The 22,890-nt window shown below is 41.8% G+C and overlaps 1 protein-coding gene across 1 annotated transcript in view; it reads right to left on the bottom strand.

The window, feature by feature from the left end:
- The window catches only part of ppfia2 (PTPRF interacting protein alpha 2), a 216,103-nt gene that overhangs the window by 8,020 nt on the left and 185,193 nt on the right, over positions 1-22,890 (bottom strand). Inside the window, exons 12-27 of the mRNA XM_046072277.1 lie at positions 21,199-21,330; positions 21,028-21,090; positions 20,549-20,640; positions 18,951-19,083; positions 17,686-17,903; positions 14,221-14,461; positions 12,277-12,306; positions 11,972-12,102; positions 9,790-9,971; positions 9,281-9,371; positions 5,619-5,700; positions 4,777-4,977; positions 1,956-2,018; positions 741-773; positions 384-559; positions 93-190 (exon numbers count right to left, since the gene is read on the bottom strand). Of these exons, the coding sequence (XP_045928233.1) occupies positions 93-190; positions 384-559; positions 741-773; positions 1,956-2,018; positions 4,777-4,977; positions 5,619-5,700; positions 9,281-9,371; positions 9,790-9,971; positions 11,972-12,102; positions 12,277-12,306; positions 14,221-14,461; positions 17,686-17,903; positions 18,951-19,083; positions 20,549-20,640; positions 21,028-21,090; positions 21,199-21,330 (1,966 nt within the window). The remainder of the gene's footprint in view (positions 1-92; positions 191-383; positions 560-740; positions 774-1,955; positions 2,019-4,776; positions 4,978-5,618; positions 5,701-9,280; positions 9,372-9,789; positions 9,972-11,971; positions 12,103-12,276; positions 12,307-14,220; positions 14,462-17,685; positions 17,904-18,950; positions 19,084-20,548; positions 20,641-21,027; positions 21,091-21,198; positions 21,331-22,890) is intronic.

The following is a 22,890-nucleotide window of genomic DNA, read 5'->3' as shown; positions in this document are numbered from 1 at the left end:
GCAAGTACAGTGAATGCTTAATCCCTCTGCATTCATTTGTAGCATCTTGTTTTGGTTCATTATGATGACGACTTTATTTTGGGTACACTTGCCTCTCATTTCATGCTGGCTGTGCTCCCTGCGTCTCTCCAGTTCTTTCCGGTCATAGTTGAGCTTCTTCAGCCCCATGATTCCATACTGTAAACTTGTTCTGGTGTCAGAAAATCACACATATACACAGTCATGTAATGGGAAAATCCATAATAGTTATTGAAACTGATAATGAAAGACTTTAGCTTGTAGGTTAGAAATACAGTTACCATCAGCCCCTCTCTAAAAATGTAAATATATATTTTACAGTATTGAATTTTACTGAAGTGAGTGAGGTGAGGTAAGTCCAATACCTGTGGAAGCTGTCCACCATTTTGAGGTGAACCCTCAGGTCCTTCTTGGTGAGGTGGTCCAGCATGCGTGCGTCCACTAGGCACTCCATGAAGTAGCTGCGGTACTGAGGTAGTCCTAGACTGGGCAGCCACTCGTTCCCAATCCACTCATGGTTCATATCGCCATAAGCTAAAGTCTGATAGAAAAGACACAAGTCGGCGCACACTACTGTTCTGCTCATTCAGAACCTCACAAAAGAAACAGACCTTAACCAATGTTTTTGCTGGATACATTTTTACATAGGCGGTAAGAGCTGTAAACAACCTTTGGTGGACGAATGCAACAAATAAGCAACAGCAGCAAGGTTTCCCCCTTACCTGTGCCCAGCTCCCCTCTTCAGACTGTGACTTCTGATTGAAACACAAAGAAGAGTAAAATGAAGACCCACTGACTGTTTTATAACAAATCCTGCAGTTGTTTCCCTTAAATGCATTAGGCAAGTAATGCTAAACCCAACAACTAATAAAGTGCATGAGTGCATGCTGAATGAACAAGGGAAATGCTAAATAATGAATAACATGCGCTGCTTAAATTGTTTTATTTGCTATTCTTACAATAAAAGTGTCAAATAGGTTCTCCTAAATATGTTTGTTGTTACACAAAGTGGAGTTTTGTTATAGTGCTCCTATATCAGAGAAAGCCAGATGAAGGAAGAAAGTTTCTTTCCAACCTCTACTACATTTTCATAAACCTTGAACTAACAGCAGGCACATGGTAAAAGGCTTGTGGAAGTTACTGCTGATCAAGTTATGCTCAAATGTGGCCTGGTCTGGCAGTTTGGATATAGTTAGGAAATAGCTTGCCAATAGGCTAAAACGCTCTCCTGACATGATTTTGAATTGCTACAGGGTGAAGGTACTGATGGAGTTACAATCCAGTTATTTACATCTCTAATTAAAATGTGATGATCACAATTTGTTACCTTCATGCCATGACACATAATGAAAAACATGTCCACCACATGGCGACAAATACTCGCCCACAGCTTGAAACAGTCTGACAATGATGTAGAAGTTCAAATCTCACTGCACATCAGATCTCTAGAAGTTTGTCTTTATTTCTGCATGAGATAAAAGAGTTCTTTTGGATACAAATGCTTCATCAGGCTGACTCACTGATGTGCAAACCAGAAGAAGCGAAATGCAATAAAATGACTTTTAGAGATGTGGTGTGTGTGGTGAGTTTTGTGTGGTGTTTGAGTCACAGTACCACAGGAATAAACAGTCTTAATAGTCCAAACTGAGTCAAAATACAGCAAAAAGTGACTTCACTGAGCCATCATTAGCAACAAAGGGCTTCAGGCTAAACATACACACACAACAGCATAACTGACAGACATTCCTGCAACTAAAATCCAGTTTAAAATTAGTGTTGATAAAAGGTTCACAGATGAGGAAAGGAGATAAATGACACATGCGTTCTCCATCAGTCACCACCCAGTCTTCATTCAATCCCTCTGATATCAACTCTCACACCCAAACACATGACTGACGGAGAGAGAAAAGGGTGACAAAGGACACAATGGGACTGACCGTTTTGGAAGGGGCTGCCAGGGTCTCCATCTCCTCATGGGTCACCCATACATTGCCTGACGGCTACAAGGGGCAGAGCCCAAGAGACAGAGCGGCAGCAGGGTTGGTAGTAGAGGTCCGGTAGGAGGGGCAAGCAGTGTTAAAGAAGAAGAGCAGCACCACTGTAAGCCAATAGTGTTATAGCATCACAGTCAGATCATGAACTGACCCCAAACCCGCCAGGGGTCAAAGGGCATATGCAGAGGACAAAAACACCCAACATCCCAGTTTCGATATACGGTACACAACACAAATAACACAGTTATCATGCACGACAAGGAAGCCCACATAAATTAGTACCATTAACAGCAACAGCCACATGCACCCCACATTACCCAACCCTCTGCATCTATATTCTACTAGTAAAAGGTCAAATTACAGAAATGTAATCAAATAATCGTTTTGTCTACAAAATGTCAGATAGTGAAAAACTTGACTTAAACCATACATTGATTAAAAATATTGCTTACTATTTCCGCTGATCAACTAATTAATTGTTTTAAGATCTAGATCCATCTCCGAGAATCCTGCCACGACTCTAATACAGTCGAGGTGAATGGAATAATATAAAGAAAAAGATGATATCTATTAAAAGATCAGCAATTAACATGTCTTTCTATAAACAGGGTCCATGTTACTCTGGATAACCCACAGAACATGCTGTCAGTAGTTTTCATTGGGACTGTTAACTCAGCTGAAAGTAGTTCCAATGAAAACTGGGTGGATGCAGAAATCAAAGTACAGATGACTCCAAAACTATCTGCATGGCTACAAAACACTACAGGTAACCAACATTGTTTTTTTTGTGATTTGCGTGAACCGACCCTTTATTCCACCAGATATGGTGTTCGTTTTGATGCATCGGCGTGTTGTTATAGCCGCAGTGATTGTTCTGCAGTCACAGCAGCAGGTCAAGCTGTCGTGATCCAGATAAGAACAGTCTAATAGGGTTTTTCCATGGTCCCAGGTTGGCATGCTTTAGCTGCATCGGGCCAAGCAGTGATGACACATGTTTCCACTACTGCCTCACAGCAGGGGATAGCTGCACCACACTGCTCTGGTCCAACTCGTGACTATCTCTTCCCCTTCCCTGTGTCCTGTGTTCCTGTTTGTACTTTCTGATATCAGCCTTATTTTTCTGTTTACTGATTACTTTCAGCCCTATTGGAGCAGTACTTGGTCAGCTGATAAGTTTTAAATATTGCAGGGAGTAATAGTACAAACATAAACAGCCACAGTAAACTGAAAGGGACTGCAGGGTACAGGCTCAATGTGGTTTGTGACCAGCACACCTCTAACACGTCATCAAGGTAAACTGCTTTACTTTGCTGTGCAGTGGAAATGCCATGAATCGCCGCCGTTCATGACATGGCTCTGTGTGACACCCTCCCCCGACTGTGGAAAAATCCCATAAGGTACAGACAGCAGTTGACTTAATCTCTGTTAAAAGGCAAGGGACTCCACAGCATTTTGAAGGGGATCCAATTCTAACAGCGGAAGTGAAATGACCAATTCTTTTCTGCTCGACATACACATTACAAGGTCAATTAATCCCCTCTGTAAAGTGTGTAGGGGGTTTTAAGTGCGACAAGAGGCGGAGGGCCCGTCACAGTTGGGCGAGTTAGTGATCGGACCCGTGGAGTTGCATGCTCTGTAATGAAAGTTTCATGAGGTGTGGAGCGAAGTGGTAGATGAGAGGGTGAGGTAACGGGGGAAATGGGGGCATAAAAGAGCACAGCTAGTGTTATTTTACAATGGGTGAAGACAGAGAAGAAAAGCTCACACGATATGACTACTGCATGCATTGATAGCATTGTGTAGAGAATTAAAAACCAACTGGGTTTATACAGCAGTACACAACTTCTCATGTCTGTATGATATATGGTCTGTACTGTTTGTGTATGTGTACCCTCAGTGTAAAGCATATTAGTCCTTGCTCTGTAGTGTGAACAGTCGCTATCATTAAGGAACAGCAGAGTCCTTAGAGGCCGCATGCAATTACCATGACAACAGGGAGCCATGGAGGTAACTGTGGTGTAGAATGGAACTGGAGAGTTAAATTATAGGACACACTGGAGCAGTGTTTTACAAACTGGGCCATCACAGACTCCCACTGTAATATTCACTTATCACAGACTGTATGATGTAAAATTGATGAGCCACATAAAGATATTGCTGACAAATGTGCACGCTGGGATCGTAACGGCTGAGTTTGCTAGTCGGTTTGTTCTCACCCGCCAACACACGTGACACCTCCCATGTCTGGAGGCGTTGTGGATGTAAGCAGAGAGGACGTTTAATCATAAAAACATTTATTAGAGCTGCTCTGGAAGTAGAAATTATGTCATTTATTTTGGCTTAGCTTAGCATAAAGATTGGATGCAGAGGGAGAACAGCTGGTCTGGCCCTGTCCGAATGAAAAATCTGCTTACCAGAACGTCTGAACACTCACTAATAAACATGTTACTACCCACCTGTAAAATCCAAAAATTGTAATTTTTACACTTGCAGTTAGTGAGTTTTTGAGTTGCAGATTTTGTTACTTTCTGACATAGCCAGGCTAGCTGTCTAGTCTCTGTGTTAGGCTGAACAGACACAGATTATAGTGGTATATGTTCTCATCTAATTAGCAAGTGTACTTGCAAAAATATTCAGTCCTAGTTCTTTTTTATTTCTACCCAAATTGTGAGATTACTCCTTCCTCCTGATGAGCTCTGTCTCCAACAAATGTTTTTACAACCAAAATTCTGCATCCACGTTCCCAATTTTCAGTACAACTCACGGTTCTGGAGGTGGGCGGGGCAGAGGGGCTGGTGAGAGAGACCATTTCCTGGATGGCCAGGCGAAGTTTGAGCCGGTGCAGAGGGTTACTGATACCAATCTCCCGCTGGATCTCGGTGTCAGATAGGGCCGACATGATGGCTCCACTCTTCACGTTGGCGCGGCATGCCGCCACGTACCAGGCAGGCATTCCCAACCACAGCTTCACCACACAGAGAGAAGAGGAAACAAAGGAGCACAGGATATTGAGTTTGGCCAGACTGAAAGTAGAGCTGGACCAATATACCAGCCTGTTCTTGGCTTTTTACTAAAAATCTGGTTGTCCATTTCGAATATCCTGAGACATGATTTGGCATATTTAATTCTATATTTACTTCTATCATTCCATCAAAATGTGAATAAATACTTTACCAGTAATTGCATTTTTAAATGTTGGCCGAAATGCTGTCTTATCAGCAGCTCAGGTATTATCACAAGTATCAGCCCTAATAATCCCATTTGACTCTGGAACATTGTTGTCTAAAATTGGTGCCACCATGTATTGGCTGGTGGCTGTAGGTCATCCGCTGAACATTAGGAGGCAGCAGTGCCTCTATAATTTGGCCTTCTCTACTGTTTATTCCAAAATATCAGTCAAAGGAATTGGGTAAGTGATTCACTGCAATGATTCATCCTAAATTGTTAAAGCTATATTTTGGTTTAGAATCAATGCTTTTGTTTAAACTGATAATTGGAAGTCATAGCTTAATAAAATTAAAAATGATCAATCTAAGCAAAGCAACAATATCAAATAGCAATTATTATATATTAAATCACCTGTTAGGAACACCTATAACTACTTACCTCCAGCCAGGCTACAACAGTGGGACCGTCCCATTGGGCGAAAGGTAAACCCTTTCTCCTGGCCTCCTCCAATAGCTCGTGTCTGAGATCGGGGACAGAGGAGACCTTGTGTGAACATCATAACACACACACATTCTCAGTCTGATACAGCACCACACCCTTTTAAACTAACACACATCTCACTCCTGCACACTGCTTTTCACAAACCCCTGCAGTAACAGTGTTGTCTCAGTGTGGGTATAGGGGTGTGTGTGTGTGTGTGTATATATATATATATATATATATATATACATACATACACACACACACACACACACACACACACACACACACACACACACACACACACACACACACACACACACACACAGTTATAGTACATGAGGATCATACATTTTTATCTCCCAGTTCAGCCTGAGTGTTGAAAAGGGCAGTGTTTTAGCATTCATCTCTGTGCTGTCAGAGAGTAGAGCTGACCAGCGCACAATTGTAGCTACACCTGCAGAGACACGCACTCATACACACACACACACACAGGCGTTGTATTGTTGAATTTACGGGGGCATTCACTTACTACATTCATTTCCAAATCCATAATCCTGACGTTAACATTGGTCCCTGTCACACACCTACAGTATATCTAATCTTGTATTTACTGCTAGTAGAATGTCCACCCCTGTTGCCCAAATGTATTTACCCTGGATGTTTTTAATGTTTTTAGTAGGATAGCTTAACTATTTAACATATTTTACTTACAACTCAATAGTCAATCTGACTCACTTGAAATTTGGCACAATTAATCTTTGCACATAGTCATAATACTGTGTTCCTCAACAGTATTATGTTAAAGGACTCTCCATTTCAACACAACAAATATGTACACATTTAGAGGATTATACATATTTGGTGGAGGTACTGTATGTGCTCTGAGTGCAAACAACACACTCATACAGATACAATTAGAAAGCATTGTGCTACACTACCTGCTCAGTGAAGCTTGACACTACATTGCTAATCTAAGCACAATTGCCCAACTCATCCCAGTTCAGCCACTCAGAATTTATTCTGCTGAGAGAGATGGTTTTCTCACAGATGCAGTTTTTGAATCATGCAGCATTGTATTTTTACAAGTAACATTTCTACACATTTTCTGGGCTGTGATCCATGGTTTGTTTGTTTTTTTTGTTGTTGCAGGTTTTGAAGTGTAACCTAAGAGGGCCGAGTGGTATTTTGTTTTGCCTCACATTGAGAGCTGCACTGGGAGTTGGTGCCGATGTACTCAGCGTCATGTAAATTGCAGCTTATCGACAATGAGCAGCGAATACATGCTCTTGGCCTGTTGTGCACAGAGCTATTTGTATTGTGCTGAATCCTCCCACACTCGGCGAGACTTGGAGAACTTATAAACAGCCTAAAAATGCCGTACAAACAGGGGACCAAGATACATACTCGTACTGACATCCAAAAGCAATGCAGTTCTTATTCAATTTAGTGAACATATTTCATAACAAACTGTGGATCAACAAGGCATTCCCTGAGTATATTGTCAAAGAACTTGACAAATGGAATGAGTGGACTTATAGTAATAAACATGATACATGTTGCACTCTCAGCGTTGAAGGCCTCAGTACAGTGAAAGGGCACTTAAACACAGTATACATGGCATACAAAAGCCTACAGGGACAGAGGAAATGTGTTCAGCCAAACACAATCAGGTACATTCGCTGTCTTATCTATCCAGCACATGGGGAGATAGCTCATGTTTTATGTTCAGGTCAGGTCTAATGCATGGAGAAATACATCCACTGAACATAGCTGGGGAAAGGGAAGTAAGGAAACAGTTATGACAAATCATACAAACAAAAATAACATTTGACATTCCCATAACCAGATATTGCAGCTGGTTATTTCACACAAATAGATAGAGACACATATAAGGAGAGGAAGACATTCCGGGTATAAGAATTGGGCCCCAGTTTTAGCGGCGGCACATTCTCTGTCCAGCCATGGATGCAGCTGCCATTGAACTGTAAAAAGGGGGGAAGAAACGTCTTCAGATGGTAAATGGAAAAAAGAAAGACCACAATGGCGTCATTAACAGCCATGAAGGATAGAGAGATAAATAGATAGATAAGAGATGTCAGCTTTGGCACTGGTCTTTTCAGGAGAAGACGATGGCACACAGACAGGAGAGATGGCAGACAGGGCAATAAGGCTGAGACAATGTTCATATCCAGGAGGTCAGTTATACATCCTAACAACTTACCCGCTTTGTTAGAGTCAGAGGATGATGAGAGGGAGAGGAAGTGTAGGAGAGGAGAGAGTCAGAGATCAAAGAAGAGAGCGACGGGGAGACAAAAGTACACAAAATGTTAATGAATTAATAGGCAATTAACGATACGGCTCTAAACAAAAACACGCACCCTCACACACACACATCTCACAATGGAGGACATTCGTTTACAGGAGCATCTGTAGACCAGTCAAAAAAAAAAAAAAAAGTAATCTTCTACAATGCAGTCCTGACCACATCTCGTGCAGCAGAGGAAATGAGAAATGCATTGAAACACAGCAAGACCCCCTCCATGGCCTTACATTCAAATGCTCAGTTACATTCAGGTACTTGTCGTTACCTCTTGGAGAGAAAAAAAAGGAAAAAAACAAAACATACACCAACAATGAGACCACAACGGTATTGATCGATCAAGATGCTGAAATGGAAATAGTGCAGGCAGCTCAATGGCATGCAGTGTGGAGGAGGCACCAAGATGCAAGGTGGTGGTGTGGCCTTAATCCCGGACACTGCTATGAAGAAGTCAGTGCAGTGGAAGAAAAACAACACATTTGTCAACATACAACAAACGATACTCTCTATTGACCAACTACATGGGAGGCAAAGTTATTTGTCATGACTACTCAATGTGCACTTCAAGCAAATGACATTCATCATTTGGCACTGGGCATGGCAAATGCACGCACACACGCACACACATACATTCGGCAACACTCCTGCTGAAAGATTTGGAAGGGGGTTTCCCCTTTTCCTGTGGGGCAGAACACACCTGATCTGTGAGTGTAATTTATGTGTGGTGTGTTGTGAAAGCCATCTATAGCTTCCAAATTGACAAAGTAGCTTTGTGAGATGAATTGGCTTTTGAAGTCAATTTTATTTACAAAGCCCAATGTCACAAATCACAATTTGCCCATCTTCTTTTCAGCCTGGATCAATAGTCTGACTTTGGCTCTGTGTCTGAATACAGCAAGGCTGATCTCTGCTCCTGGATACTGCTCCAGATTCTACTTTTTATCGATCCTGTTCTCAATGTGGGCTATGGTATTATATGCTTTACAGCTGTGCTATCATAGAGGCACAGAGCTAAAGGTAAACACAGGAGGTGTGGATTATTGTCTATATCTGTATGTCAAAGGTCAGATTGGACTGTCTAATGTAGCCGTGAACGGTCTAAAAACATACAGCCAGATGACTTCCGAACACAATGCTTCTCCTAAATATGACCATGAACTTTTGGCCACTTGCACAAGCACATATATTAAATGGACACTGTTGGCTGCGCATAAGAAGACCCTACTAAGGGACCATTTGGATGTCAGGGTGAAATGTCTTTTTCGGTGACTAGAAAGGTTTTTTGGACAAAGCTTACTTCTTTTTCAATCTGCGGTCCTTCTCAGCCTGAGTTCCCAGCTTGCCCATCCCCATATCCTGGCCCGCCATGTCTGGATCCATCATTGTCGCTGAGAGGGGAGGAGGAACGCAGGAAATCAGAGAATGAAATCTAAAATTAATACTTGATATGAAATGAGTAAACACTCAAATGTTTTCACGAGTTCTGTATTTTCCACAGATTAACATAATATATTAATGTTTATTTGTTGTTAGGATTTAAATTGTGGTAAGGTGAGTTGCACATGCTTACATATGATACTTAGTTTCTCTGATTCTCATATATTTTATTAGTGTTTTCAGAATGTAGGAGTGTCAAGTTTCCATCTAAGTATGCATAAACATGGTCTTATATGTTATTACTACTTGTATTAGTAGCAGTATTATCATCCTGAGTTTCAGTGTCCTGTATTAACAGGAGAATCTACACCATTTTTGGGCTTTTGAAACTACAAATATCAGCATTTTGTAATCCGTATCAAAACACACCTTGTGGATCTACCATGACGTGTCTGTGTGCCAGATGTGCCAGTCTGCCTTTCTCCTTTTTGCCAAAAAGCCGTCCAATGGAGGATTTAATGCCCTTCTTCTTTGGCTGCTTGTGGAGGGAGTCTTGGCTGCTGGCTACACTACTCAGTGCGCTGGCCTCAGCCTCTAGAGAGGCCACAATCCTGAGGACACAACACACACAGAAAGCATGAGCAAAAGAGTTGTTAAAGAGGTGGTGTTATGCTCATTTTCAGGTTCAAAATCTTAATTAGGGGTTGTACCAGAACAGGTTTACATGGTTTAATTTTCAAAAAACACCATATTTTTCTCATACTGCACATTGCTGCAGCTCCTCTTTTCACTCTATGTGTTGTACGCTCCGCTCTTGAGCTACAGAGTGATGCATCTTACTTGTACAAAATCTTTGTTGGGAGTTGCACATGCGCAGTTCCCAGGACTCAAATGAAAGGATCCAAATGAAAGCTGCTTCAGACTGTGACCATAACCTAGCAGATGGTTTAAGTTATTACCAGCCCACGACCACACAACATCATTGTTCCACATACCATCAGGACTAAACGTTGAACTGTTGCCGGTGTTCTAACGATCCATGCTGCCTTGCCGAAAAATGCTACCATAGCGCAAATCGATACTCGACTCTACTCGGCCCTGCTCCGTTTTCCATTGCAGATAGTACCCAGAGATGGTACGCAGCTTGTCATCATAGCGACACCACACACAACTGCCGCAACGTAATGTTCAATGCGACACACACACTAGCGATCCACACAGCTTTCTCTTTTTTAAGTTAAAACGTTTCAACATTACTCAGAATGTAAAGACAGATAAGTGGTATGAAAACCTTCCAGCTGTGTTTTCCTCTGCCGTTGTTGCTGCAGCGGTCTGTGTGACGGCGGGAGCAGAGGGCTCTGTGAGCGGGCGGCTGGCCGGCCTCCCGCGGGTTGGCACGGGCTTCCCCCGCAGCCACTTGCGGAGCTCCTCAACTCCGAAAATATTCAAGCAGATTTTTGTGCCGCCATCACTTCTCGTAAAACTGTCATATATTCGACAGTCATATATTTCTCACCTCAAAACTTCTCAGAAGTGGATTTAGTGATGAAATTCCATACGACAACTGTAAAATATAAAACTTTCTGTTGCTGGCCTCTGTCTAGTGCACGCAATGATGATGCAGTGAATAGTGACGATTCTCTCTGACCAATCAGCAATCGGTCGTGTTTTCACGTTACATTTTAGACGGAGGTGATACCAAAAAAAGTGCCTGGAAGCAGGTACAACATTTCTACAATGGAAACCCAAACAAAGGCGAGTCGAGCCAAAGGGCCTCCGCTCAGACTAGCTTGGTTTGAGGGCGTGCCTGACCCCGCTAGCCGCTTGGCAAGCTTTATGACGCGTTTTCATTGTGATGTCACAAGTAAAGGAAGTGAAGGGCTGGACTACAAACGAGCTGTTTTCAAGCGGTTCAGAGCAGAGTTTTCTGTGGGAGATGGGAACTCCCTTTGGGCTGGACTTTGGGCTTTTTTACTTTGCAAACCTGTTACATGCACAAAAAAGATACATAACTCAATAAAGGAGAGGGAAAAGGCCAAAAAGCATAATACCACTTCTTTAAAATATTTAGGTACATTTTAATTTCATGATAGATAGATTGTGAAAATAGACTGTTTTAGTGGGCTCACCTAAACACATCTTACTGTACATTTCATACTTTTCCAAGAACTGTTATCTCGCTTCCCTTTCTTTGTCTGTGCTTGAAGAATTTGCTGCTTTCCTCAACTTCACTTTAAGCTTATTTATTCATGCCAGTTACTGAGGACTCATCTAATACTGTTGCTGCTGCCTGTGCTTCAAGATTGAAAAAGCACCCACATTATCTCTGTGAGTGCAAAAAAAATTATTCATGGCAAAATTGGGAGCTAAACTGGAAGCTTCTAAGTGGGCAGTAACTATCTCATTTTCATCCAAAGCAGAAAAACAGGCAGAGCTTAGATGACTACACTATCTGTAAAGCAGTAGTATCAAGCTAACATTTTTACAAGAAAGAATATAATTTGCATCCAAGATACAAAGGCAATCAAACAAAAACACTCCCCTACTCCAAATCCCTCCCACATCGAGATTACTTCTGTCTATATGAAATGTTTGTACAGCTGACACCTACCCCCGTGCGTCATTGTGCGAGGAGGCTGGCAGTGTGTGTGTCATTCGGACAGTGCGTGGCGTTGGAGGGGGGGATGTCTCACACTTGATTGTGGCCTTGTCCTCACGGCCATCCTCATCCACCGCTGCTATCTGAGGGTCGAGGGCAAAAAATTGGACATTAGATGTGACCCTTGGATACTAGTAAAATATCTATTTAACCAGGGTGTCATTACAGCACATGTATTATAAAACTGAACTCAGGGGAACTTGTGGCTTATTAATATCACATTCAAAATCTGTTAATACAAGCCATGCCCCGTGTACCTTTCTCCTGTGTTTCCTCAGATCACTAGGCTGTTGGAAAAAAAGAAATAGAAAATCATCAATATCCACGTAAATGAAAGACTATTGGCTCATTCATATAAATATCATACACCATTAGATTATTAGCCTTTGCCCAATACCAGCGCATCAATTCACAGATCGATACAGAGGGACAAAGAGAGATTTGTAAACATGTCATTTCACCGATCAATAAAATCAAAGCCTTATTCCTTTAAAAATCCTCTGGATAAAGGACACATTTACACATTACACCCATCTCTTGTCCTGATGGATTATGTAGGCATATTGAATATGTTAAGGAGGTATTTTTTTTAAATGTAAAAAAATCTCCTTGATGGGCACATCTGGAGTGTTTCAGCCTCAGGTCAATGTGGAGAGAGTTCGCGAAGAACCAAGCTGCAAAACATATTATTGTCTATTCTGGGAAAAACTGTAAGGGATCCCTTTGACACCTGGAATTCAAGATGACAGCTGACAGAGCAAGACAGTCACGACTTTCTTTGCACGCTATTTAAATGCAGCAAGTCTTCAAATATTCATGTCTTCTCTAGCTATACAGCTAAACATGCAGCGATACTGTGAAAGACCTTGGCAGAACAGCTGCCCAACCTTGATTTATTTTGCTTCATAATTTCTTTATACAAAGTTTATGTTTACCCCTGATTGAAACCACCATCAACTCGATGCATGAGCTGCTATGGACATATGGTACTGAGAAATATTTTAGATGTAATACCTGTCTCTACAAGGTGATACAATCTCTAAAATGCATTTAAATCCCTAAATTACACAGTACAACCACACTCTAACCTCTAAAAAGGGGTGGTGATGCCACAGTGGATAAGACGCATGTCTTTGGTGTGAGACACCTGGGTTCAACTCTCCACTGTGACATCCCTGAGCAAGACACTTAACCCCTAGTTGTTCCAGAGGCGTGCGACTATATATACACTGCTAAAAAAAAATAAAGGGAACACTTAAACAACACAATGTAACTCCAAGTCAATCACACTCCTGTGAAATCAAACTCTCCACTTAGGAAGCAACACTGATTGACAATCAATTTCACATGCTGTTGTGCAAATAGAATAGTCAACAGGTGGAAATTATGCGAGCTGTGGCAAGAAGGTTTGCTGTGTCTGTCAGCGTAGTGTCCAGAGCATGGAGGCGCTACCAGGAGACAGGCCAGTACATCACGAGACGTGGAGGAGGCCGTAGGAGGGCAACAACCCAGCAGCTGGACCGCTACCTCCGCCTTTGTGCAAGGAGGAGCAGGAGGAGCACAGCCAGAGCCCTGCAAAATGACCTCCAGCAGGCCACAAATGTGCATGTGTCTGCTCAAACGGTCAGAAACAGACTCCAAGAGGGTGGTATGAGGGCCCGACGTCCACAGGTGGGGGTTGTGCTTACAGCCCAACACCGTGCAGGACGTTTGGCATTTGCCAGAGGACACCAAGATTCGCCACTGGCGCCCTGTGCTCTTCACAGATGTGGAGAACGTTCTGCTGCCTGCAACATCCTCCAGCATGACCGGTTTGGCGGTGGGTCAGTAATGGTGTGGAGTGGCACGTCTTTGGGGGGCCGCACAGCCCTCCATGTGCTCGCCAGAGGTATATATATATATATATATATCTACGCGCGCACACACACACATAAATAAAACGCAACACTTTTGTTTTTGCCCCCATTCATCATGAGCTGAACTCAAAGACTTTCTTTATGTACACAAAAGGCCTATTGCTTGTATATTTTAAAAATGACTACTTGATTGCATTACTTGTTTGGGACGATAGCAATTAAAGAGAGGGTTGTTCCCCTCGATGCAGCTTACTGAACTAAAACTTCCAGGGATCAATATTTATTTGCGGTGGGTTGGTAGTATCATTAGAGCAGAGGAGGACTACATGTAATCAAGAAACTCACCAGTGTCATGACCCCCATGCGCTCCATATCGCGGGCGGGGCTTCGAGGATCAAGTTTGGGGGTGGAGTGTCCGCTGGGTGGGGAGGAGGAGGCCAAGGAGGAGGCGGTGGCTGAGGCAGTGATGGAGGCTCCGTGGTGGTGCATTCGAGCCAGGTTGAGACCCTCCAGGCTAACACTGGCTACCCGGTTTTCTATTTCCTCCGCACGCAGCTCCGTTGACTCCTTCTCCTCCTGGATCAGCCTTGGAAGAGGAGAAAGCAGCATATGAGGTCAGCAGTAGGTATGTCATCTCATATGGTCATGAAGATTTTGCAGTATAGAGCTTACTTCGAGCGTACATCCAATTACAAGAATTTCACATTTGACTTAAAAAAAAATGTACTCATTTCTTTTTATTTCCAGGCAAAAATTATCTCAGTATGACTGTTACGGATGTCAGCCTCATCTATGGTGGTCTTTGGAGATGGATTTTTTGAGATTTGCCTAACAATTCAATTAAATACCTACAGTATAAGCCAAACTAATTAAAGGCCATAGTGAGAAGATAAAAAGGCTAAAAGTCAGGTCATTAGATTTAACACACCCAAGGTAGCTTTGTAATTAACTGAGAGCTCAGTTCCTTGATCACCATCTGCTATCAGATGTGAATGAACTCTTCCTGGAAGAAATGTGGCACTGTGACTATTGATGGGAATGTAAATTAGCAAAAGGCACATAGAGAGCCATTGAAATCAAGAAGTCAAGTTGCGCCTGGGGTTATGAATACTTAACAGCACAAGATAATTACAGCACAAAATAATTACAGCATTAACAAGCAAGGCAGATCATATTTCCTGAAACACTGAACGTATACAACAAAAGTGTTTGGTTCATAGACAAGAAGAGTGATCTACAGACATGCTAAAAAGACAACTGGTACCTTAGAAAGAGCTTGGGTACAAGGTAGATTTATTTGTCACAATACAACATGATGTATAGTGAAATTGAGTTTGTAACTCCCTTCTGCTACGTAGCAGCCAATATACATTATTTTAAAAGCAATTATAAAAATGGTAAACAGAAATAAACTATATTCAGGGGAGCAGTGCTGAGGATGAATTTGAGTTTAAAAAAGTCTGATAGTTTGGGGGAAAAAGCTGCTCTGGCAGCTGAAACTTCTATGGGTGCTTCTCAAGTCTCTTATTTGTCAGTTCCTTGATCCTCGCTTGAACCGGAAGTTATTCCACTCCGCCATCTTGCAGGTCGTTGCAAAGCTCTTATTTGCGCTCTGAGGATCGAGGATCGATCTCTGAGGAGCGAGGATATACCAGTGCATCCTTTGCGGAAGTTTTTTACTGAACGACACGCCCCCTTATTGGATAGCTGTTATATTGATTGGACGATATTTCATAGTTCAGATTCACTGTCTTGTTAAAATCTGTGTGTAGGTCTGAACAACAAAAGCTTTCTTCATTTATTAGAAAGATCTTTTTATCATTTCTTCCATCAACTTTTATTAGAGAGACAATTAAAGTCAGAGAGAGTTGGAGAGTCTGTCTGCAAGAAACACGTTTTACATCATTTATCGTCATTTCTATTCAGTCTGGTCATTCCTGTGTTTAGTCCAAATAGACGACAATAAAACATAGTACGCGCAAGGAGTCGGAAAAGTCACTAAACTGCACCAAAGTATCTAATGAAGCGAGCAAAGTATCTGATGAAAGCAGCCTGCGGCTCCGCGAGTAAAATCAGCTGATGAAACGAAGAATGAAAGTGCTGCTGAGCTAAAAAAAACAAATGTTGGATGGATATGATGGAATGCAGTAGTCGATCGGTGACGAGTGATGTGACTTGCAAATAAAATGTAGGCCTATGCATTAGTGTTAAAGGATATCAGAAGAGGAAATAAACGGGAAGCCAAAAACAGAGCGTCAACCTTGATACAAGTTACATCATTTAAATGTCCCTGAAACATTTAGCCTAATAAATCCCAAGACATCATGATCATATTCTGGGTTATTCAATAACGAATTTACAATCAGAATCAATAAATCTAAATGCTGATAATATAAGCATTGTGCCAGTAGTATTGATCCTGTGCCTCTGAGCAGGACATACAGTAGGCCTAAACTATCATTTTTCATGTGCAGGTGTTTGTTAAACAGGTAACAGCTACAGAGAGAATCATGCTGCTCTGCACTGAGAACTGAGACTTTCTTAGTACCAACACAGAGCACATGTATGTAAACACAAACTCCATCAAAAGTCTCTACAGCTGTTAGAGCTGACTGACAGCTGTGATCAGCTGCCGCCGTCATCAGAAACGGACATCGCTTTACGTGACACTTCGGAGGAAAGGGTGTCTCATGTCTCTAAAAACATTTTTCCTCATTCCTTGTCTCCTGGCTTGGTTTCAAGGCAAGGAAAAGACGCAAGTGAGGGAAACATGGATGCAATTAAGAGACTTGAGAAGCACCCTATCTTTCTTCCAGAAGGCAGCAGGGTGAACAGGCTGTGGCTGAGTGGGTACTGTCCTTTAGTATCCTTTGGGCTCTGCGTTGGCACCTCAACCCACTGATATAACTGATGGTCGGGAGATGAGTACCAATGATCTTCTGAGCAGTTTTTATCACCTGCTGCAGAGCCCTCCGGTCCTGGGCCGTGCACATCCTATGGCAGTTTGTGATGTTTTCAGTCAGGATGCTTTCTATTGCTCCTCTGTAAAAGCTGACAAGAACTTTGCATGGGAATTTGATCTTTTTAAGCTTTCTCAAGCTTGAGCTTCACCAGAGTGGAGATGTGAAATGACCATGTCAGGTTCTCTGTGATGCTGATTTCCAGGAACATGAAACTCGACCTATGTAGACAGGAGTGTGCGTCTTTGTCTCCTTTTTACTGAAATCAACGGTCAGCTCCTTGGTTTTGCTGACGTTCAGCAAGTAGTTTATTCTCTTTTAACCACTCTGCAAGATTATCAATTTCCCCCCAATAGCAGTGTATAAGTCATATTTTAGCATATATGGTGGAAATATGAGTGTCTAGAACATACTGCAAATAAGGGTAGACAGGATTTGGTGGATTATGCTGCAGGTATGGTTTGAAAATGTTCTTGTTTTTCTGCTTCTGTAGTTACTGAAATGAATACAAGCCGACCAGTGTTCTCCATGGGTGTGTTACTTAATACTAAAATTATAGATTTTGGGAGGAATGTCATTTAAGAAGCCAAGAATCTGGAGAGAAATAGGCCAAAGCACTGGAGACAGAGGACAACAGGATAGCCCCCCAAAGTCAGAAGCATTTTAAGTAATCTGCAAAAAGGATTCCCAAAAGGTTCAGCTTTCTGGTACATGATCTTAAAAACATATCGACTGCTAACTGGATTTCAAGTAAAATGGATAAGGAATGTAATAAGTAAAGGAAGCAAATCAATATGTCTGGAAATCTGGCCTTTTATATTAAATTAATACTGCAGTGTGTGTCAGGTACCGAATTTCCTTGTTGATTGCATCTAGCTGCTCCTGCAGCATCATGGCCAGAGTTTGTGCATCCGAGTGGCCGCTGGGTGAGAGTAGGTCCATGGAGCTAAACAGAGTTTCCCTGTCGTCGTCATCAATGTCTGACATCTCTGTGTCGCTCTCAAAGTGGTGGCCTCCCAGGACCCCTAGCTGCTGTGAGCGCCATTCATGCTCCCCCAGCGACTTAGCCTGCGCACAAAGATAGACTATAAATAGCAGACCATATACTATAAGTTCTACATCCTTCTGAGGCATCCTAAGAAAACTGAAAAGATTTTCTTCAGTAACATTTCTGTCATGTAACCAGAATTCTTATGAAGAGAAGCCCTTTGTCTGCAAAATGCCATAAACTATTACTTTTCTCATAATATGTGTAGGAGTGGGGCCATCTTCTATATGTAAATATACACACACATTTAACTGAATGCCTTCTTAATCACTTCATTAAACAAAAATATAGGCAACAGACTAAAATGATGGAAATTGTACTACCACTTGCTTTAGTTTCAGCCTGACAACAAACATTATTACCTTATAAAATAACTTATATTGCCCTATTAGGTCTGGACATAACAAGCATGTGACATGATGATAGTTGTCTCCTTTAAACTTCAAATTTAATCTAATCTAAGAGGGACACCTTTTACCACATATTTGCTGTCCAGTAAACTAATATTTAAAATGCTTATATCCTGGGGGGGGGGCTAGCATTCCCCGCTTGGCCCATTAAAAAAAAAAATGACGATTGTGGAAAGGAATGTGCCACAAGTGTCCCACTTGGGTCACCACAATTTCAAAAATGAGATTGCCACACCAAAGTATGAGTGCACTGAGTTTGCAGTTGCATCTAGATTTACATAAACAGAGGCTCTCTCTCTCCCTGCGTATTCACTTAATATAAACAAGAACAACAAGGCAAGATATTAATCTGATTTTACCATCCTTACCAAAAGTTAATTACATTTCCACAATGGAGACTTTTAGCGCTCAACACTGAATCACAGCCTCGGGGTTCTCAGGAAGATTTCTTGTCTGCATGCTAATTTCTAGCTTCCAACTGGCTTCAAATATCAAATTCAACTATGGCTGATAAAACAGAAAACAAGGAGTGATCGACCATCTGAGCAGCTCATGCATCTTGAAGTGAAGTACTATTAGAAGGAAAAGTAGAATCAACAGCATTTTGGGATAAAAAGGCACAGATAGATCGAAGACAGACAAAAAAAACCCCTTCACCTTGGTTTCACGCAGACCCACTCGACCTCTCCTTGGCCGTCGGATGACCTTGGCTGAGCGGTAGTGGTCTGACTGGGTTTCAGCCAGAGATCCCAACGAGAATCGGAGCTCAGCTGATGTGTCTAGATGAGACCTGAGAAACGATGACTTAAGTTACTTAGTGAGTGTGCCTACACAATTTTCTGGGTCTAATATATTAAAGATGAACATTATCCGAAACAGTTTAACACCTTTACAGCATAAATCCTACACAGGGAGCTGTGAAGCAGATTACAAAAGACATAACAAAACTGTTATGGTTATGATCACAGTTATGCAGACAGCAAACCAAGCGTACCTAATAGTGATGTGGTGTAAAGTGTACTTTTTAAGGAAGAGAACTCATTATGAATGTGTTTATGGCTGCAAATTGTTTGACTATGGAGGAGATTAAGGCTGCTACTGTCAAAACACCAGCACTGTAATATTAGAACTTTATGCAGCATAAAAGGGTAGCCAGAAAACAAGAGTTCAGTGATACCGGTGTTTCTAAGAATAGTGCAAAGCAAAACGTTTCAGAAATAACAGAACTGAGAGTATATCTATAATATAATTCATGAGTAATGTATTGCTCATTGTCCGGTGGTGGTAAATAGGGACAGCAAGTGCTAATCCACCTAAAACAAGTGACTGTTCACTAAACCTTTCCCCTGGAAATGACTGACCAATTATGGCTTAGGAACTGTAATGACAACCCTGTCAAATTGTAGATTTCTTATTTAAGAGTTTGAAGTGTGGTGTCTTTTTTCTACACGTTTTCTAAACCTAAGCCTAACCAACAAGCAAAAGTGTAAACAGTGGATTAAACTGAATTAAAATTAATGTTTAGCTGCTCTGCTCTAATGTAAGCTGTAAACGTTGTAAAGCATGTCCAGCTTACCAGTAGTATGCCATTGTAGAGTTACTTCAGGCCATGAAGCACCCACTCATTTGATCCTGGATGTTATCACAGTTTAATGCTACGTTAGCAGCTCATTTCTATTCTAGATGGTTTTGGGGAATTTTACAATCCAGCAACCCACGGCTAATGTACATGAGATGGCGTTACTATCTCAAACAATCGGAACATTTGTCCTTATCATATTACACATAATACTAGGAGTAACTAGTTCTACACTGAGACTAATGATGTATCTTGATATAGTATTACATCACCATGAAAAGCTGGCAACATTGCAATTTAGTTAGGAGTGAGATTTGGTGCATTTTATGAGTAGGCCTTTGGACCATTTGGGACTGTATGGATGAGACAAGGAGGTGTAAAATCGAAAACTAAGTGAAAACACTTTTGATCAGACAGAAATCTCACCACAAACCCACACACATAATAATTTCAGCACCTCCCATAAAGTGCAGCCCACAGTCCCAAACAGAGCAAGTTTGCACCTCAGTTTTTACATTTTTGTATTGCAAAAGTCTACCAGCTACATCACCACTAAGCCACAAACTGTCTGTGACTCGCAGCGCACTTGATTACTATCACGCCGTGTGCCAGAGTCGCATCAGCTGCGCAGGGTTGTAAATATACCTACACGCACACAAACATCCAGCCAACTTACCGTGACAGGGTGGGTTCTGTGAGGGAGCCTGCCCTCAGTCTGAATTGATCGAGCTCTGATCTCAGTTTGTCAATCTCCTCTGCAAGCTGTGTCTGGACGAAACAATTTGATTGAAGATGTCATTACAGGATTTGTTTATGATTACCCTAGTATATCACACAGCAGTCATCTTGGTGCATCATTTGGAGTGACATGGATAAGAGCCAGTGGGGCTGTTTATCTATATATTGCTGAATACTAACTGGTACCATAGTTTTTTTAATTTTATTTTTATATCCTGCTTTAAAATTCATTTTATTATCCTCCCCCATGCGGGAAGCTTATGAATATTCAGCTGCAGAGGTTTATAAAAAAAAAAACTAATGCCGCTAACCAACCTCATTATTGCTTTATTAAAAAACCTCATTAAGTCAACCTCATGATAAATGTAAGGGAGTAAAAAAAGACGTAATCATTATTTCTTGATCTCTGCCACCTACTTTTTCATGGATTGACTCCTCGTACTGTTTTCTGTAACCTTCTGAGTCTTGGATTAACAGATTCTGCAAAGCGAAGAAAAAAAAGTCATGTGATAAAATCCATCTCCTCCTGATTTTCACTGGACAAAACTGATATTGATGGTTTCCATTATCGTGGCAGCCATCTTTAACCTTCTCTTCTAGAGCTGCCATTCTCTCCTTCAGGTGGAGCTGAAGACGCTCATTGGACTCCGTGAGGAGTCTGTCCACCGTGTCCGAGAGTCGCTTGTTGTGCTCCTCGTTCATCTTTTCTCTCTGTCGAGCCTGTAAGGATAAAATACAGTCATATCTCCTGAAAAAAAAGAGGCCTCAACCCCTTCAAAATGTTTGCTGTAAAGCTACTGGTTACTTTAAAGCAGTAGTTCACAACATTTTGGAATGCTATTACTGAAAAGCAATCTCTACTTGTGACCCCGATAATTGGTTGTATAAGTCTACCAGTTGTGGCGAGCACAACCCAAGATAATTTTTCTTCTTGTTCTGATAGAATACTTTTTAAAAGGCAAGAAACACCAACAATTTAAAAAGTAATTTGCAATAAAAAGCAAAAGTCTGAAAAGATTTTTGTCTTTCAGATCCTGTTAATAATGACCCTGCAGATTAAACTTGCAACCCCTTTAGGGATCCCAAACCCCAGACTGGGATCCACTGCTTTTAAAAGAGGGTATTATGAAAACAAGAAATGTCTAGTCTTGAGGATTTTTCAATTAGATGTGTGGTTTCAAGTAGAATTTTTGACATGATGAAATCCCATAATTCACACGATCCGTTCTGAACTACCCCTCAGTGGAACAAATAATGATGCACTAGCTAACTTTGCCACTTCAGTGTTCAAATCAGGTTTGCATCCTGCTAGATATGGCTGGCTTTTGCTTGCCTCCCAGTGGGGAAAACCATCTTTGTGAACCACTTCCGGAATTGTATTTTCATACCAGAGGTATGATAGTTTAGGAGTCACGGTTCGAAGCGGCTTCCGCATGAACCAAATTGTTCCCAAGTAATTGATTAAAAAGGATGCAGTCGGACCTTCCGGCTCTGGTGTTTCATTAGCACTTGCCATACTGTGACTGATGGGGGCGCCAAAAAGCTGTTGCTGCTTCTTTTTGAGTTTTATGACTACGACCGACTTTTGCTGACTTAATAGTCTAACGTGATCTGCAGGCGACTGCAGGGGTGGGGAATAAAAACGGTGCTGTGAAGTTGGACAAATTCTACCAGCAGACAACAATGACTGATCTTGCGGCATTTGCAAAGAAAAATGCTGCGAAACCAGGCAAAACGTGCGGTTTCAACTTTGTGCAGCCGGAGAAAAGCAACTGCAGCCACCGGACTCGCCGCCTGTAGCTGCCTTGCTCCCACGAGGTTTTAATGTCATATGACATGGTGACGTTTTGCAGCACCGGCGAAAGTCGGACACGATTTCCAACCAGTATGCCTTATTTTAAGTCCAGCATGTATCAAGTCAGCGCTGCGCAACACCCAAGTGGGAAGCTTCCGGTCTCTGGTCTGACACATGACTCCAATGCGGAAGTCCCATAAAGCTGCATTCTATTGAACGGCCAGCAGGGGCAACTCTTCTGGTTGCAAAAAGAAGTTCCGGCTCCATTAGAAATAATGACCCTACTTCTCACCTGATTTATTACCTTAGTAAACACTTTCCCAATGAGTTTATGGTTTCAGTCGCTAGTTTCATGTTCATTTAGTAAATTACCATTCCTTATATTTTAAAATAGACCATAAAGCAGAGTATGCTTCAGAGCGGGATTATCTATGATTGACAAGTCGTTACCATGGCGACCTGTCAATCAGGCTAGAGTGACTCGT

This window comes from Micropterus dolomieu, linkage group LG16 (genome assembly GCF_021292245.1).
Source record: "Micropterus dolomieu isolate WLL.071019.BEF.003 ecotype Adirondacks linkage group LG16, ASM2129224v1, whole genome shotgun sequence".
NCBI classification, from domain to species: Eukaryota; Metazoa; Chordata; class Actinopteri; order Centrarchiformes; family Centrarchidae; genus Micropterus; species Micropterus dolomieu.
Note: the sequence above shows the minus strand (reverse complement) of the source record. Positions and strands in the feature narration are given on the sequence as shown.